We start from the raw sequence: 20,228 nt of genomic DNA on the forward strand, positions 1-20,228 counted from the left end.
TCTGGTCAGACCAAAGTTCCAGAATTGATGCGGCGATGCGGTTTTTTTTTTTTCTTTCTTTTTTTGAAAAGCATGGATTGCACATATAAAGGTGTTGTTTTTTGTGTCCTCATGCCTTGCGGTCCTCCTCATCTGCCGTGGCGCCATCCAGAGAGAAATTAAAGACAGCCAATAATAATAATAATAATAACAAGTACAGATACATTCAAAGTACACCGCCCCTTGCCAAATAATTAAATATCCTGCAACGCGGCTTTGCCGGGGCGCCTCCGGCGCCCAGCAATACCGCAGTGCACCTCATAGAGGCTGCATTGGGAGGGAGAGGTGTTCGCTAATTGATTGATTAATTGTATAATTAAAATCAATAAAAGATTATCACAAAATATTTTCTTAATCAATTGGCTAATAGCATAAATAAACCAGTAGTGCTTCATCCGAAGACCTATCTTTTAGAAATTTAATTAAATAAGTCATTAATAAAAAAATTAATAATTTATTAATTAATCAATAAAGAATTAATCAATTAATCAATAAATAATTAAGCGATTAAATGATTAATCAATAAATCAAAAATATCCTTGATAGCCACATCACTTGGTCACTGTCATGTCCAAATATTAGCTTCCCAGCTCAAAAGGTGCCGGAGATATTGGCCAAATGAGAAAGAAAATAAATCAATGATTAATAATGAAAATAAATAATTAATAATCATAAAAAAATTAAATTATTAATCAATTCGGTCACAGAACACATAAACCACCACCATTTCATCAGAATCTGCAACTGATTTTTTTTTTTTGGGGGGGAATTAATCGAATAATTAAATAATTAATCGATTAATTGATTAATTGATGAATCAATAAATCAAAAATATCCTTGATAGCCACATCACTTGGTCACTCATGTCCAAATATTAGCTTCTGAGCTCAAAAGGTGCCTGAGATATTGGCCAAATGAGAAAGAAAATAAATAAATGATTAATAATGAAAATAAATAAATAATAATCATTAAAAAATTAAATTATTAATCAATTCGGTCAGAGAACACATAAACCACCACCATTTCATCAGAATCTGTAACTTAAAAAAAAAAAAAAGTTAGTCATTAATCGAACAATTAAATAATTAATCGATTAATTGATTAATTGATTAATTAATAAATCAAAAATAGCCTTTGCAGCCAAATCACCTGGTCATTGGCATGTCCAAATATCAGCTTCCTAACTCAAAAGGTGCCTGAGTTAATGGTCAGAAGAGAAAGGAAATTTGATTAATTAAATAAGTACTTAATTAATCGCTAATAATTAAATAACTCCTTAATTAATTGATTATTCAAAAAACAAAAAATAACGTTTTTGACGCGAAGGACTTCCTCACTATTGTGCCGAAATTTCAGCTTCCTAGCTCAAAGGATGGCTGAGATATCGTCCGGACAAGAAAGCAAGAAAACAAACAAACAAACAAACAAACAAGTACACATACATTCAAAGTACACCGCCCCATGCCAAATAATTAAATATGCTGCAGCGCGGCATTGCCGGGGCGCCTCTGGCGCCCGGCAATACCGCAGTGCAGCTCATTGAGGCTGCATTGGGAGGGAGAGGTGTACACTAATTGATTGATTAATTGTGAAATTAAAATATATAAATGATCATAAAATATTTTCATAATCAATTGGCTAATCGCATAACTAAACCACTCGTGCTTCATCCGAAGATGCATCTTTTAGAAATTTAATTAAATAAGTCATTTATAAAAAATTAAATAATTAATTGATTACTCAAGAAAATAATTAATCGATTAATCAATAAATAATTAATAGATGAAATGATTAATCAAAAAATCAAAAATATCCTTGATAGCCACATCACTTGGTCACTCATGTCCAAATATCAGCTTCCCAGCTCAAAAGGTGCCTGAGATATTGGCCAAATGAGAAAGAAAATAAATAAATGATTAATAATGAAAATAAATAAATAATAATCATAAAAAAATTAAATTATTAATCAATTTGGTCAGAGAACACATAAACTACCACGATTTCATCAGAATCTGTAACTAAAAAAAAAAAAAATTTTTTGTCATTAATCGAATAATTAAATAATTAATCGATTAATTGATTAATTAATAAATCAAAAATATCCTTTGCAGCCAAATCACCTGGTCATTGGCATGTCCAAATATCAGCTTCCTAACTCAAAAGGTGCCTGAGTTAATGGTCAGAAGAGAACGGAAATTTGATTAATTAAATAAGTACTTAATTAATCGCTAATAATTAAATAACTCCTCAATTTATTGATTAATCAAAAAAAAAAAATACCGTTTTTGACAAAGGACTTGCTCACTATTGTGCCGAAATTTCAGCTTCCTAGCTCAAAGGATGGCTGAGATATCGTCCGGACAAACAAACAAGAAAGAAAACAAGAAAGAAAGAAAACAAACAAGAAACCAGAGTGAAAACTGAGTACTCTTTTTCAGCGTGTGTCACTGCCGAGCCCCCTTTGGTGCCCGGCAATGACGATTTGCAATGCCTGGAGATGGCATAGGAAAGGAGCGGTGTACAACAAGTACAAATACATTCAAAGTACACCGCCCCATGCCAAATAATTAAATATGCTGCAGCGCGGCATTGCCGGGGCGCCTCTGGCGCCCGGCAATACCGCAGTGCAGCTCATTGAGGCTGCATTGGGAGGGAGAGGTGTACACTAATTGATTGATTAATTGTATAATTAAAATCAATAAAAGATTATCACAAAATATTTTCATAATCAATTGGCTAATCGCATAACTAAACCACTAGTGCTTTATCCGAAGATGTATCTTTTAGAAATTTTATTAAATAAGTCATTTATAAAAAATTAAATAATTAATTGATTACTCAATAAATAATTAATCGATTAATCAATAAATAATTAATAGATGAAATGATTAATCAATAAATCGAAAATATCCTTGATAGCCACATCACTTGGTCACTCATGTCCAAATATTAGCTTCCCAGCTCAAAAGGTGCCTGAGATATTGGCCAAATGAGAAAGAAAATAAATAAATGATTAATAATGAAAATAAATAAATAACAAGTACACATACATTCAAAGTACACCGCCCCCTTGCCAAATAATTAAATATCCTGCAACGCGGCTAGCACCCGGCAATACCGCAGTGCAGCTCATAGAGGCTGCATTGGGAGGGAGAGGTGTACGCTAATTGATCAATTCATTGTATAATTAAAATCAATAAAAGATTATCACAAAATATTTTCTTCATCAATTGGCTAATAGCATAACTAAATAGTGCTTCATCCGAAGTTAGATGAGGCATGAGGATGAGGCACTAAATAGTGCACTAGTGCTTCATCCGAAGACGTATCTTTTAGAAATTTAATTAAATAAGTCATTAATAAAAAATGAAATAATTAATTGATTAATCAATAAATAATTAATCAATAAATAATTAAGCGATTAAATGATTAATCAATAAATCAAAAATATCCTTGATAGCCACATCACTTGGTCACTGTCATGTCCAAATATTAGCTTCCCAGCTCAAAAGGTGCCTGAGATATTGGCCAAATGAGAAAGAAAATAAATGAATGATTAATAATGAAAATAAATAAATAATAATCATAAAAAAATTAAATTGTTAATCAATTTGGTCAGAGAACACATAAACCACCACCATTTCATCAGAATCTGTAACTTAAAAAAAAATTAAAAAGATTTGTCATTAATCGAATATTTAAATAATTAATCGATTAATTGATTAATTGATGAATTCATAAATCAAAAATAGCCTTTGCAGCCAAATCACCTGGTCATTGGCATGTCCAAATATCAGCTTCCTAACTCAAAAGGTGCATGAGTTAATGGTCAGAAGAGAAATGAAATTTAATTAATTAAATAAGTACTTAATTAAACGCTAATAATGAAATATCTCCTCAATTAATTGATTATTCAAAAAACAAAAAATACAGTTTTTGATAAAGGACTTGCTCACTACTGTGCCGAAATTTCAGCTTCCTAGCTCAAAGGATGGCTGAGATATCGTCCGGACAAACAAACAAGAAAGCAAGAAAACAACCAAGAAAACAAACAACCAGAGTGAAAACTGAGTACTCTCTTTCAGCGTGCGTCACTGCCGAGCCCCCTTCGGTGCCCAGCAATGACGATTTGCAATGCCTGGAGATGGCATAGGAAAGGAGCGGTGTACAACAGAGTGAAAACCGAGTACTCCCTTTCAGCGTGCGTCACTGCCGAGCCCCCTTCGGTGCCCGGCAATGACGTTTTGCAATGCCTGGAGATGGCATAGGAAAGGTGCGGTTTACAATACATTCAAAGTACACTGCCCCCATGCCAAATAATTAAATATCCTACAGCGCGGCATTGCCAGGGCGCCTCTGGCGCCCGGCAATACCGCAGTGCACCTCATAGAGGCTGCATTGGGAGGAAGAGGTGTACGCTAATTGATTGATTAATTGTAAAATTAAAATCAATAAAAGATTATCACAAAATATTTTTAAAATCAATTTGGGTAATAGCATAACTAAACAACAAGTGCTTCATCCGAAGGTGTATCTTTTAGAAATGTAATTAAATAAGTCATTAATAAAAAATTAAATAAACAATTGATTAATCAATATAATTAATCATTTAATCAATAAAAAATTAATCTATTAAATGATTAATCAAGAAATCAAAAATATCCTTGATAGCCACATTACTTGGTCACTGTCATGTCCAAATATTAGCTTCCCAGCTCAAAAGGTGCCTGAGATATTGGCCAAATGAGAAAGAAAATAAATAAATGACAAGTACAAATACATTCAAAGTACACCGCCCCATGCCAAATAATTAAATATGCTGCAGCGTGGCATTGCCGGGGTGCCTCTGGCGCCCGGCAATACCGCAGTGCAGCTCATTGAGGCTGCATTGGGAGGGAGAGGTGTACACTAATTGATTGATTAATTGTATAATTAAAATCAATAAAAGATTATCACAAAATATTTTCATAATCAATTGGCTAATCGCATAACTAAACCACTAGTGCTTCATCCGAAGATGTATCTTTTAGAAATTTAATTAAATAAGTCATTTATAAAAAATTAAATAATTACTTGATTACTCAATAAATAATTAATCGATTAATCAATAAATAATTAATAGATGAAATGATTAATCAATAAATCAAAAATATCCTTGATAGCCACATCACTTGGTCACTCATGTCCAAATATTAGCTTCCCAGCTCAAAAGGTGCCTGAGATATTGGCCAAATGAGAAAGAAAATAAATAAATGATTAATAATGAAAATAAATAAATAATAATCATAAAAAAATTAAATTATTAATCAATTTGGTCAGAGAACACATAAACTACCACTATTTCATCAGAATCTGTAACTTAAAAAAAAAAATTTTTTTTGTCATTAATCGAATAATTAAATAATTAATCGATTAATTGATTAATTAATAAATCAAAAATATCCTTTGCAGCCAAATCACCTGGTCATTGGCATGTCCAAATGTCAGCTTCCTAACTCAAAAGGTGCCTGAGTTAATGGTCAGAAGAGAAAGGAAATTTGATTAATTAAATAAGTACTTAATTAATCGCTAATAATTAAATAACTCCTCAATTTATTGATTAATCAAAAAAAAAAAATAACGTTTTTGACAAAGGACTTGCTCACGATTGTGCCGAAATTTCAGCTTCCTAGCTCAAAGGATGGCTGAGATATCGCCCGGAAAATCAAACAAGAAAGAAAACAAACAAACAAGAAAGAAAACAAACAAGAAACCAGAGTGAAAACTGAGTACTCTCTTTCAGCGTGCGTCACTGCCGAGCCCCCTTTGGTGCCCGGCAATGACGATTTGCAATGCCTGGAGATGGCATAGGAAAGGAGCGGTGTACAATAATCATAAAAAATTAAATTATTAATCAATTTGGTCAGAGAACACATAAACTACCACTATTTCATCAGAATCTGTAACTTAAAAAAAAAAAAAGTTTTTGTCATTAATCAAATAATTAAATAATTAATCGATTAATTGATTAATTAATAAATCAAAAATATCCTTTGCAGCCAAATCACCTGGTCATTGGCATGTCCAAATATCAGCTTCCTAACTCAAAAGGTGCCTGAGTTAATGGTCAGAAGAGAAAGGAAATTTGATGAATTAACTAAGTACTTGATTAATCGCTAATAATTAAATAACTCCTCAATTTATTGATTAATCAAAAAAAAAAAATACCGTTTTTGACAAAGGACTTGCTCACTATTGTGCCGAAATTTCAGCTTCCTAGCTCAAAGGATGGCTGAGATATCGCCCGGACAAACAAACAAGAAAAAAACCACCGTTTAGAGGCCATTTTTCCCCGCAATGCGGGGGTTGGCCTTTTCGGGGACCGTGGTTGTTGTTGTTTTTTGGTCCCCTTTTTGAAGCAATGTTTTACGGCCGGATGCCCTTCCTGCCGCCAACCCTGTTGGTCGCCTTTTTACGATAAACAGGGAATTACCAGTGCACTGGTACTCAATTTGCCGACCTCGGAAGGATGACAGGCTGAGTCAACCCCCCTGGCGTTAATTCAGCGATCGACCGGGATTCGAACCCAGGATCCTTGGATCCTAAGCTGGCACCCTAGCCGCGAGCCCAACACCAGGGACTAGAGAGATCATTGATGAAGACCAGAAAAAGCACAGGGCCCAGAACACTACCTTGGGGAACTCCAGCCTGAACAGGAAGAGGAGATGAGAGAAACCCATTCAAGGCCACACGTTGACTACGACTAGAGGAAGTCCGCCAGCCATGCGTGGAGATTACCATGGATACCAAAGGAGGAGAGTTTGGTGAGCAGAGCTGGGTGCCAGACCGTATCGATATGTCAAGGGAGACAGCTCTGATTTCCTGTTTGGCATTGAGGACCTCCATCCATTGTTGAGACAGCAGAAGCAGCATGTCCAGAGTAGAATGACCTGGTCTGAATCCAAATTGATTATCAGAGATCAAGCCATTGGAGAAGAGGAAGGATTTGATATCCGAAGCAATGATGGATTCCATGACCTTGCTGATAATTGGGAGCAGGCTGATTGGTCTGTAGTTGCAAGGATCTGTTTTTGCACCTTTTTTGTGTAAAGCGGTAATGTTTGCTGATTTCCAGGATGCTGGCAGATGACTTTGAGCAAAAGAGAGGGTGAAAAGAACAGAGAGAGAGGGTGAGAGCGGCAGAGCAGGATTTTAGGACCCGTGGGCTGATTCCGTCTGGTCCAGTTGCAGAATCAGAGTTGAGGTTTGACAAAAACTCCTCCACCTTGTCAGGAGAGAAGGACACCGAGTCCAGGAGCAGTTGGGTTCGACTGGGTAAGGTGGGAACAGAGAGAGATGGGTTTGGGACACAAGATTTTGAGGCAAACACAGAGTTGAGGCATTCGGCTTTGTCACGTGCGGTGTCAACTGTGCAGCCATTTGAGGTAAGGGAGGGGATGGAGGGGGAACAAACCCCAGAAACGGATTTGACCAGATGCCACCAGGATTTTTCGGAAGGAGACAGGTTTGAGAGTTCATTCTTGTGTGGAGAGATAGTGCTTACTGCCACTCCTGAGGGGAGACACACACTTGTTCCGAGCTTGGTGGAAGGAACTGAGATTACCTTCAGTTGGATTAGCCTTCCAAGAGGCAAAGGCAAGTTGTTTCAGGGCAACTGCCTCACCACAAGATTCAGTGTACCATGGACGGGAGGAAGGGTAAGACAACTGAAGACGAGATGGGATAAATGTGTGCATGAGAGAGAGCAGTTTGCTTTGGAAGAATTCCCAGGAAGAATTGATGTCAGAGGCAGTGGAGATGGGAGACCAGTCCAGATGATTGATGGCTGCTTGAAGACCGTGTCAGTCGGCCTGAGTGAAATGGCAGAGTCGTTGACGCTAAGGAGGCTCTCTGAGAATGGCCAGAGAGATGTCCACTTTAACAAGCACATGATCAGAAGAACCGAATGGAGCAGAAGAAGAGCAGCAGACATTAGCAGGGAAGTTTGACATAATCAAGTCTAGAAGAGCAGATACACCATTGGCTGAGATCCGGGTCGGGAAATTGACAGATTGTGTCAATCCCAATGAGTCGCAGAAGTCCTTTGCTGAGGTGCCATGGCTGGTGAGAGAGGTACCCACACCCAGCCAGCTGGCATGATAACAGTTGAAGTCGCCACATATGAGGAAGAGAGAGTTGGGATGAGTGGATAGAAGTTGGTCCATGTTGTCAGACAGTGAAAATGTAAATGGAGTCATCACTGTTTGGAGGACAGTACAACACACATTTGAACAAAAGGTGGGAGCGGAGAGGAAGCCGTAGCCAGAGGTACTCCTGGGGGTGAGGAGGAGAGAGGGCAGTGCAAGGAGAGTGAGGAAGAGAGTTTTTGATAAAGACAGCCACCCCACCACCAGGACGAGGCTCAGGTCTATCATACCGGAGGAGGGAAAAACCAGGAAGAGATATTAAGGAATCAGAGACAGCTTGAAGGAGGAAAGTTTCTGTTAAGCAGATCAAGTCTGGTTTGTCAGAAGCAAAATTAATTGGAGTTATTGGAGTTATAGACTGATAGCTTGATGTCAATGCGCGCCGTCTTGGATTCCCGACAGAAGCGACCACACAAATTGTTCATATTGAGTATCGTGAGCATAAAACGCAATCAAAATTATTACTCCTTCAGAGGAATCTTCATATTATAAAATAATGCAAAAAAATTTACTCGTAAAAAAAATAATAAATCAAAGCTGATACAAAAATATACGTTCAATGAATTGACATATCAAGTAGATTAAGTTGAAACCTTGATATATAATAGCCTGCGCCAAATTTTACTTTTATAAATCCCGAGTTGATTGAGAAAATATATAAAGGGCGTCGTGTCGCTCAACGTGTCCTTCAAGCTCGCGGTGGTCTTCTGGGAGCTCCAACATGGCCGCCGTGGCTTCACAATCGCTCGGCCAATCATTGGAGGAACGTTTCACGTGATGCAAAGCAGGACATGAACGAACACGAGGGATTTGGCGTTTGCGTGCTTCGTGGGTGGCTCGTTAAAAAAGCGATCGGAACAAGTAAAACAAACAAGAAAGAAAACAAGAAAACAAGAAAGAAACCAGAGTGAAAACTGAGTACTCTCTTTCAGCGTGCGTCACTGCCGAGCCCCCTTTGGTGCCCGGCAATGACGATTTGCAATGTCTGGAGATGGCATAGGAAAGGAGCGGTGTACAACAAGTACAGATACATTCAAAGTACACCGCCCCATGCCAAATAATTAAATATGCTGCAGCGCGGCATTGCCGGGGCGCCTCTGGCGCCCGGCAATACCGCAGTGCAGCTCATTGAGGCTGCATTGGGAGGGAGAGGTGTACACTAATTGATTGATTAATTGCATAATTAAAATCAATAAAAGATTATCACAAAATATTTTCATAATCAATTGGCTAATCGCATAACTAAACCACTAGTGCTTCATCCGAAGATGTATCTTTTAGAAATTTAATTAAACAAGTCATTTATAAAAAATTAAATAATTAATTGATTACTCAATAAATAATTAATCGATTAATCAATAAATAATTAATAGATGAAATGATTAATCAATAAATCAAAAATATCCTTGATAGCCACATCACTTGGTCACTCATGTCCAAATATTAGCTTCCCAGCTCAAAAGGTGCCTGAGATATTGGCCAAATGAGAAAGAAAATAAATAAATGATTAATAATGAAAATAAATAAATAATAATCATAAAAAAATTAAATGATTAATCAATTTGGTCAGAGAACACATAAACTACCACTATTTCATCAGAATCTGTAACTTAAAAAAAAAAAAAAAAAATCTCATTAATCGAATAATTAAATAATTAATCGATTAATTGATTAATTAATAAATCAAAAATATCTTTTGCAGCCAAATCACCTGGTCATTGGCATGTCCAAATATCAGCTTCCTAACTCAAAAGGTGCCTGAGTTAATGGTCAGAAGAGAAAGGAAATTTGATTAATTAAATAAGTATATAATTAATCGCTAATAATTAAATAACTCCTCAATTTATTGATTAATCAAAAAAAAAAATACCGTTTTTGACAAAGGACTTGCTCACTATTGTGCCGAAATTTCAGCTTCCTAGCTCAAAGGATGGCTGAGATATCGTCCGGACAACCAAGAAACAAACAAACAAACAAACAAGTACACATACATTCAAAGTACACCGCCCCCATGCCAAATAATGAAATATCCTACAGCGCAGCATTGCCGGGGCGCCTCTGGCGCCCGGCAATACCGCAGTGCACCTCATAGAGGCTGCATTGGGAGGAAGAGGTGTTCGCTAATTGATTGATTAATTGTATAATTAAAATCAATAAAAGATTATCACAAAATATTTTCTTAATCAATTGGCTAATAGCATAACTAAACCAGAAGTGCTTCATCCGAAGACCTATCTTTTAGAAATTTTATTAAATGTCATTAATAAAAATTAAATAATTAATTGATTAATCAATAAATAATTAATCAATAAATAATTAAGCAATTAAATGATTAATCAATAAATCAAAAATATCCTTGATAGCCACATCACTTGGTCACTCATGTCCAAATATTAGCTTCCCAGCTCAAACGGTGCCTGAGATATTGGCCAAATGAGAAAGAAAATAAATAAATGATTACTAATGAAAATAAATAAATAATAATCATAAAAAAATTAAATTATTAATCAATTTGGTCAGAGAACACATAAACTACCACTATTTCATCAGAATCTGTAACTATAAAAAAAAAGATTTTTTGGTCATTAATCGAATAATTAAATAATTAATCGATTAATTGATTAATTAATAAATCAAAAATAGCATTTGCAGCCAAATCACCTGGTCATTGGCATGTCCAAATATCAGCTTCCTAACTCAAAAGGTGCCTGAGTTAATGGTCAGAAGAGAAATGAAATTTAAATAATTAAATAAGTACTTCATTAAACGCTAATAATTAAATAACTCCTCAATTAATTGATTAATCAAAAAACAAAAAATACCGTTTTTGACAAAGGACTTGCTCACTATTGTGCCGAAATTTCAGCTTCTTAGCTTGAAGGATGGCTGAGATATCGCCCGGACAACCAAGAAAACAAACAAACAAACAAGAAACCAGAGTGAAAACTGAGTACTCTCTTTCAGCGTGCGTCACTGCCGAGCCCCCTTTGGTGCCCGGCAATGACGATTTGCAATGCCTGGAGATGGCATAGGAAAGGAGCGGTGTACAACAAACAAACAAGAAAACAAGTACACATACATTCAAAGTACACCGCCCCATGCCAAATAATTAAATATGCTGCAGCGCGGCATTGCCGGGGCGCCTCCGGCGCCCGGCAATACCGCAGTGCAGCTCATTGAGGCTGCATTGGGAGGGAGAGGTGTACACTAATTGATTGATTAATTGTATAATTAAAATCAATAAAAGATTATCACAAAATATTTTCATAATCAATTGGCTAATCGCATAACTAAACCAGTAGTGCTTCATCCGAAGATGTATCTTTTAGAAATTTAATTAAATAAGTCATTTATAAAAAATTAAATAATTAATTGATTACTCAATAAATAATTAATCGATTAATCAATAAATACTTAATAGATGAAATGATTAATCAATAAATCAAAAATATCCTTGATAGCCACATCACTTGGTCACTCATGTCCAAATATTAGCTTCCCAGCTCAAAAGGTGCCTGAGATATTGGCCAAATGAGAAAGAAAATAAATAAATGATTAATAATGAAAATAAATAAATAATAATCATAAAAAAATTAAATTATTAATCAATTTGGTCAGAGAACACATAAACTACCACTATTTCATCAGAATCTGTAACTTAAAAAAAAAAATTTTTTTTGTCATTAATCGAATAATTAAATAATTAATCGATTAATTGATTAATTAATAAATCAAAAATATCCTTTGCAGCCAAATCACCTGGTCATTGGCATGTCCAAATATCAGCTTCCTAACTCAAAAGGTGCCTGAGTTAATAATGGTCAGAAGATAAATGAAATTTAATTAATTAAATAAGTACTTAATTAAACGCTAATAATTAAATAACTCCTCAATTAATTGATTATTCAAAAAACAAAAAATACCGTATTTGACAAAGGACTTGCTCACTACTGTGCCGAAATTTCAGCTTCCTAGCTCAAAGGATGGCTGAGATATCGTCCGGACAACCAAGAAAACAAGAAAACAAACAAGAAACCAGAGTGAAAACTGAGTACTCTCTTTCAGCGTGCGTCACTGCCGAGCCCCCTTCGGTGCCCGGCAATGACGATTTGCAATGCCTGGAGGTGGCATAGGAAAGGAGCGGTGTACAACAAGTACACATACATTCAAAGTACACCGCCCCATGCCAAATAATTAAATATGCTGCAGCGCGGCATTGCCGGGGCGCCTCCGGCGCCCGGCAATACCGCAGTGCAGCTCATTAAGGCTGCATTGGGAGGGAGAGGTGTACACTAATTGATTGATTAATTGTATAATTAAAATCAATAAAAGATTATCACAAAATATTTTCATAATCAATTGGCTAATCGCATAACTAAACCACTAGTGCTTCATCCGAAGATGTATCTTTTAGAAATTTAATTAAATAAGTCATTTATAAAAAATTAAATAATTAATTGATTACTCAATAAATAATTAATCGATTAATCAATAAATAATTAATAGATGAAATGATTAATCAATAAATCAAAAATATCCTTGATAGCCACATCACTTGGTCACTTATGTCCAAATATTAGCTTCCCAGCTCAAAAGGTGCCTGAGATATTGGCCAAATGAGAAAGAAAATAAATAAATGATTAATAATGAAAATAAATAAATAATAATCATAAAAAAATTAAATTGGTAATCAATTTGGTCAGAGAACACATAAACTACCACTATTTCATCAGAATCTGTAACTTAAAAAAAAAATTTTTTTGGGTCATTAATCGAATAATTAAATAATTAATCGATTAATTGATTAATTAATAAATCAAAAATATCCTTTGCAGCCAAATCACCTGGTCATTGGCATGTCCAAATATCAGCTTCCTAACTCAAAAGGTGCCTGAGTTAATAATGGTCAGAAGAGAAATGAAATTTAATTAATTAAATAAGTACTTAATTAAACGCTAATAATTAAATAACTCCTCAATTAATTGATTATTCAAAAAACAAAAAATACCGTATTTGACAAAGGACTTGCTCACGACTGTGCCGAAATTTCAGCTTCCTAGCTCAAAGGATGGCTGAGATATCGTCCGGACAACCAAGAAAGAAAACAAACAAACAAGAAACCAGAGTGAAAACTGAGTACTCTCTTTCAGCGTGCGTCACTGCCGAGCCCCCTTTGGTGCCCGGCAATGACGATTTGCAATGCCTGGAGATGGCATAGGAAAGGAGCGGTGTACAACAAGAAAGAAAGCAAGAAAACAAACAACCAGAGTGAAAACTGAGTACTCACTTTCAGCGTGCGTCACTGCCGAGCCCCCTTCGGTGCCCGGCAATGACGTTTTGCAATGCCTGGAGATGGCAGAGGAAAGGAGCGGTGTACAACAACGAGAGTGAAAACTGAGTACTCCCTTTCAGCGTGCGTCACTGCCGAGCCCCCTTCGGTGCCCAGCAATGACGATTTGCAATGCCTGGAGATGGCATAGGAAAGGTGCGGTGTACAATAAAGGAGTCTTATTTTGCCCCATCAAGCAGAGTTAACGACCCTCGTGGCGCTTTACATTATCATGCGAACGCACACACACCGCACACACATACACAAACACACACAGACACACCTTCACTCTTGTCCTATTCCTCTCCCTCCCCATTCAAAACCCACAGATGTGTACTCTCCCCCTCCTCTCCTTCCCTCCCCCGCACACGTGCACAGACATACTCTCGATCTCCGTCCCACCTCAAACCAAAGGGAAAACAGGATTTGGACTTTGAAAGACTTGTGAAACAGATAGGTTTTGAGGGAGGTTTTAAAGGCAGGAAGAGAGTCAACATGTCGAACAGAGGAAGGCAAGTCATTCCAGAGCAGAGGTGCAGCAAAGGAAAAGGATTTCTCGCCAAACGACTTGGTGCTGGTGCGCGGCGGCTCTAAGGTCATAGAGTCGTCGCTTGAACGAAGCCGTCGCCGAGGTACATGGAGAGTGAGCAAATCAGAGAGATAGTGAGGTCCCGTTCCACACAATGATTTATAACATAGTGTGCAAATTTTGTATTGCACACGAGCAGAGACAGGCAGCCAGTGTAAAGACTCAAGGAGTGCAGCCAGTGTAAAGATTCAAGGAGCGCAGCCAGTGTAAAGACTCGAAAGGCCTACCAGTCCAATGGGACTGGAAGGCCTTTTTGTAAATAATGAACACAAGCTTAAGTTATTTTAAAATGTATTTATTCTGAAAATCATTAAGTTCTTCAAGCATATGATAGACTGCCATTTCGTTCTCGAGATCGCCTCGCTGTACTGTCAAACATTCCAATGCGTCGATCGCGTCAACACTGCACATGCGCAAGTAGTCTAACAGGCCGATGGTCTCCCACGATCTCTTCTCCCAGTGCACCAGATTATCAGACACTTACAACTTCATGACAAACGAGGTAGGATCCAGGCCTAACTAACGAGACCACCCGCAGCTCTCTAGGCCTTCTGGTTGCTTCACACGAACCCGACAAAGAACGTCTTCGTTTCAATAAATGACAACATCCAGCTGATTGGATGCATGACGTCACGACACACAAAACTACTCATATCTTTGGAACGGCTGGTTGGATTTGGACAAATCTAAAACTAAACGTAGTTTTGTAGGGGAGAGCCGTGCGCGAACGTCGATACTAATGGCGACCCTCACAGACCCGTATTTCCCGAGATAGCGCGCTGGCCCGGCAGCAACAGGGTCAAATCGAGCGCGCTGTTGTCGGTACCGTTGGAAATTTGAAAAAATAAATTGTTGATGCGCAGGGTCAAAATCGATGCGCGCGCTGACCAGAGACCGGAAATATATATTTTTTCGGCCTAAAGCCTTTTTCGGCCTTAAATATAACAAATATCATGAAACATTTACATTTTGTAGTCCATTGTATAATTTAAATAAACATAAATGCAAATTTCGCATGTGGAAAAAGTAAGCACACCCTTGGCTCTAATAGGTGGTATTGCCCGCTTTGGCAGAAACAACCTCAAGTAGGTGTTTCTTATAACTGTCTACCAGTCTCTGACATCGACTGGGAGAAATTTTTGCCCACTCCTCCATGCAGAATTCTTTCAGCTGTGCGATGTTTGAGGGGTTTCTTGCATGCACAGCTCGTTTCAAATCCCCCCACAACATCTCGATGGGATTTAGATCCGGGCTTTGACTTGGCCATTCCAGAACCCTCCATTTCTTTCTTTTCAGCCATTCCTTGGTGGATTTACTGGTATGTTTAGGGTCATTGTCATGTTGCAAGGTCCACCTTCGGTTGAGCTTCAACTTTCCGACAGATGGCCTCACATTATCCTCAAGCACCCTCTGGTACAATGAAGAATTCATAGTGGATTATATGATGGTGAGCTGCCCAGACCCTGATGCAGCAAAGCTGCCCCAAACCATAATATTTCCACCACCATGCTCTACAGTTGGTATCAGGTTCTTGTGGTCAAATGCTGTCTTTGGTTTTCGCCAAACATGTCTTCTGGTACTGTGGCCAAATAGCTCTACGTTTGACTCATCTGGCCAGAGCACATTGTTCTGGAAGTGCTGGTCTTTGCCTCGGTGTTCATTGGCAAACTTTAGTCTTGCCCTGATGTTCTTTCTGGACAGCAAAGGTTACCTCCTGGCACACCTCCCCTGTAGATCAAATTTGTGCAGCCTCTTTCTAATGGTAGACGCGTGCACTTTGACATCAATAGTGGCAAGAGCTACCTGCAGGTCCCGTGATGACATTCTGGGGTTCTTAGAGACTTCTTTCAGCATCTTGCGGTCTGCTCTCTGACTGAACTTGCTGAGGCGGCCTGGCCTGAACAAGTTGGCAGTTGTTTGGAATCTTCTCCACTTGTAGATGATCTTACGGACAGTCGAATGATTGATTTCAAATTGTTTGGAGATCTTTTTAAATCCCTTCCCAGACTCGTAGGCATCTATAACCTTCTTTCTGAAGGCCTCAGAGAGCTCTTTTGATCTAGGCATGGTGACGCCGCACACTTCAACAACAAAGAGCAAACCAAACTAAATGTCTGAGGTTTAAATAAGACAGGTTCCTCCAAGATCCTCTCTAACGATGTTCTAATCATTTGCACCTGAGCTGGTGCACCTGATTCTAATTTTAGGTTTTTGAAGTAGTGATAAATGTAGGGGTGTACTTACTTTTTCCACATGCGAAATTTGCATTTATGTTTATTTAAATTATACAATGGACTACAAAATGTAAATGTTTCATGATATTTGTTATATTATATCACCTTTATCTATCAATATTGTTGAAATGAAGATCAAATAGCTGTATGTTGAAATATGTTGAAAAAGTCAAAACTTTACATGGGGTGTACTTCCTTTTTCACGTGACTGTATATTGTTATCCGAGATAGCGGTGCAACTCGTGTGCTTCAGAAGTCCATTGACTTTTTCACGTTGTTTTTGCAATTATTTGAAAGTCCCATCTTTCTACACTTCATATTTTTGCATAGAATGCAGCAACATGGTGTTAACGATGTGGCTTCATCACTACAGTACTTGTACTTTTTGTGACATTATCCCAACATGGTCTTCCGTTCTGCCCTTTTCCCAGCAGGACCTGTTACAGCTGGATCGCTTGGCAAGCGTCAACCGCGGTGCATCACAGAGCACAATTGAAAGGCACACTTATCCCCACAAGTACAAGAAGTGCCTGATCACTGAGAATGATGTCGGTGCTTATGTACGTGCTTTCGCTTATGTACGTAATTACTAATTACCTCTGCCACCAAAGGTGGACAGAGGTTATGTTTTCACACTTGTCTGTCTCTGTCTATGTCTGTGAGCAGGATATCTCAAAAAGTTGTGGACAGATTCCGATGAAACTTGTTAGATAGGTGGGGTGTGTGACAATAACAAATCGATTAGATTTTGGTTCAGGTCCGAATCTAGATCTGGCCTATTAGTGGGATACAAAACATAAACTGTTCAGCCTGGCGGAGGCATGCTCTCTACCGTGTGCTGTTTGAGTTGTGCATGTTTTATTTTTTTGGCTCAGATCCACATAAAATCATTGCAACGAACCAAAACTCAATGTACGTCATCTTTCACCCGGGATGTTAAACAGGCCGTGTTGACCCCTTGCCTCGTGATTGTAAAACAGGCTTGGTATCCGTTAAGAATTTGTTTGGCATTTAATAATATGATGAAGGTACTGTGCTAGCATATTCTGGATGGCACATTTCTCATGCATATTTTCAATCCTTTATCAATATTATTTTATATTTTCTGATTCAGGACATTGTCTTGGCCTTTGCTGCTTGGAAGTCTATTATTCCAAAATTTGTCACACATGTTCTGGAACCATCAAGATATGTTTGTAATCTATTGAGATTGGAGTACAGAGCTGTAATTTACCGTATTTTTTGGTGTATAAGTCGATTTGGAGTACAAGGCAAAGTTAGATCTACAATGTAGTCGTTATCAAAATTGTCAATCAGAACAATAGAGGTGTTCATTCCTCCCTGACTACTTCCAGGATCATGAATATTAATGAGCGGTTCTGTGCATATTTGAATTGCTTTTGGCCGACCTTTCGGACAAATTAGGAATGCAAATAGCTTTTCAACATGTTTGTTATCAAACAACAACAACAATAACATGCATTTTAAGGCCATTTTCCCTGCTAGAGCAGGGGTTAGCCTTGCGGGCCCCATGACGATCTTCTCCATTTTGCCCTATTTTCTGCATCTCTCCTTGTTAACCCCTTGCCCGCATTTCTTCTTCCACCATCTTCAACCAAGTCTTTCTCGGTCTTCCCCATCCTCTACTTCCTTCGACATTAATTTCCATTACTCTTCTCAACCAGTCACTTTCATCCTTCCTCAACACATGACCAAACCATCTCAACCTCACAGCATCCATCACAGGCTCTATTCCCATCATCTTTCGCAATTCATCATTTGTTTTCCTCTCTCACAACGACACTCCGCACATCCACCGAACCATTCGCATTTCCACCCTTTCCAGCCTACGTTGCTGCTCATATTCATTACCCATGTCTCGCTCCCATAAATCATAACACTTCTCACACATGCAGCATGCACCTTTCCCTTCAGCTTCAACGACACTCCTCTCCTCGTCAGCACGCCACTCAGTTCCCGAAACTTCTTCCATGCACATCTCATTCCAGCAACCGTTGCCGAGTCTGATCCACCTTCTCCATTCAGCATGTCTCCTAGGTAACAAAATGTTTTCACACCTTCCAGCTTCACGCCATCTCCAAGATCCAACTCAACATTTCCTCCATCTGCAGCTCCCTCTGTGCACACCTTACATTTGAATGTAGCTGCCACACTGGTTAATGACCCTCTCAGACCACTACTTTTTTGATGAATCCACTCAGCGCACAATATACATTGAATGGAGTTCACTCCGACACCCTTCCTGCACACAGCACATGGCCACTTCCCAGTTCTTTCCACCTCACCACATGCTTTACCACTTGCCATCACCTTCGTTTTTCCGATATTCACCTACAGACCTTTTGTCTCCATACATTCCTTCCACTTGTTCATCTTCTCCTTCAGTCCATCCATACTTTCCGCAATCAACACCAGATCATCTGCATACAACAACTCCCACGGTAAACTCTCCTTTATGTTCCGAGCCAGCACCTCCATCACAGCTACAAATAGTAGTGGACTTAGTACCGACCCCTGATGCACTCCCACCTCACTCTAAACTCACCACTGTTCCCGTCCTTCGTCCTTACAGCTGTGTGCGCTCTTTTGTACATTGCCATTACTACTCTGATCAACCATTCCTCCACTCCTAACTTCGTCAATGCCCATGTCACCACTTCACGTGGAACCAAATTGAATGCTTTCTCCAGATAAACAAACCCAAGAAAGAACTTCTTCCTCTTCTCCATGTACTTCTCCTGCAACTGCCTTACAATAAAAACCGGGTCTGTCGTTCCTCTTCCTGGCATAAATTCAAACTGCATTTCATCAATCTTCACTTTCTTCCTTATCCTCCTCTCCAACACCCTTTCCAATACCTTCATTCCATGCTCCAATAACTTTATCACTCGATACGAGCCACAGTCCAGAGGGTCACCTTTCCCCTTGTATTGAGGGACGAGGGTACCCAGTTCCCAATCCACTGGAATGCGGCCTTCTTTCACCACCAGATTACAGATCTCTGTCATTCTCTTCACACCCCAACTTTCTGCTGCCTTCAACTTATCTCCCACAACTCCCGTTGGCCCTCCCGCTTTTCTACTCTTCATTGCTTTTATCGCTTCCTCAACTTCCTTCTCAGTTATCTTCTCTGCCGGTCCTAAAACTGGGTTACTCTCTATGTTGCCATCCCATTCATTCTCTGCATTCAACAGCATTTCCATATATCTCTTCCATCTTCCTTTAATTCCATCTGGGTCCACAATGATTTGTCCCACTTCATCCTTCAAGCAACTCACCCCCATCACATCACACTTCTCTTTCGCTATCTGCTTTGCAATCCTGAATACCGCTCTCTGACCCTCTTCCGAATCCAAGCGTTCTCCAAACATTTTCCTACATGCCTCCTGCGCCTTTGCTACCTCTTTCTTTCCAGCCTTCTTGGCTGCCTTATAACTTTCATGCTCTGCTTTTTCTGCCCCCGTACCCTTCGCCTTCTGCCACTCCTTGAACTTCTTCCTCTTCTCGTCAATCCTCTTTCCAACTTCATCATCCCACCACTATGTATCCGAGTGCCTCGGTGGTCCTTTTGTCCATCCACATACCTCACCAACGGCTCCCAACAGACTATCTTTCATTGACATCCAACTACTTTCAAGCTCAACCACATCATCCTCTACCATACTCAGCCTCTCTTTTAATGCCTCCCTCACCATCGCCTCTTTCAACCTCCACACCTTCATTCTCGATTGGTACTTCACCCGCCGAGCTCTCCTCGCACCTTTCACCCTTATGTCGCAGACAACCAAGTGATGCTGTGAAACAGCCTCCTCCCCCGGGATCACCTTTGT

General features: G+C 38.8%; 1 protein-coding gene across 25 annotated transcripts in view; it reads left to right on the top strand.

The window, feature by feature from the left end:
* LOC137420979 (uncharacterized) overlaps nt 1–20,228 on the top strand; it is a 136,910-nt gene that overhangs the window by 114,956 nt on the left and 1,726 nt on the right. For 8 of the 25 annotated variants that reach the window (XM_068106550.2, XM_068106556.2, XM_068106552.2 and 5 more), the window contains one exon: nt 16,809–16,955. In XM_068106550.2, the coding sequence (XP_067962651.1) occupies nt 16,809–16,955 (147 nt within the window). The remainder of the gene's footprint in view (nt 1–16,808; nt 16,956–20,228) is intronic. The other 17 variants (XM_078772102.1, XM_078772103.1, XM_078772101.1 and 14 more) reach the window with 3 other exon arrangements.

Source organism: Myxine glutinosa, chromosome 2 (genome assembly GCF_964187855.1).
Source record: "Myxine glutinosa chromosome 2, kmMyxGlut1.1, whole genome shotgun sequence".
Classification (NCBI taxonomy): Eukaryota; Metazoa; Chordata; class Myxini; order Myxiniformes; family Myxinidae; genus Myxine; species Myxine glutinosa.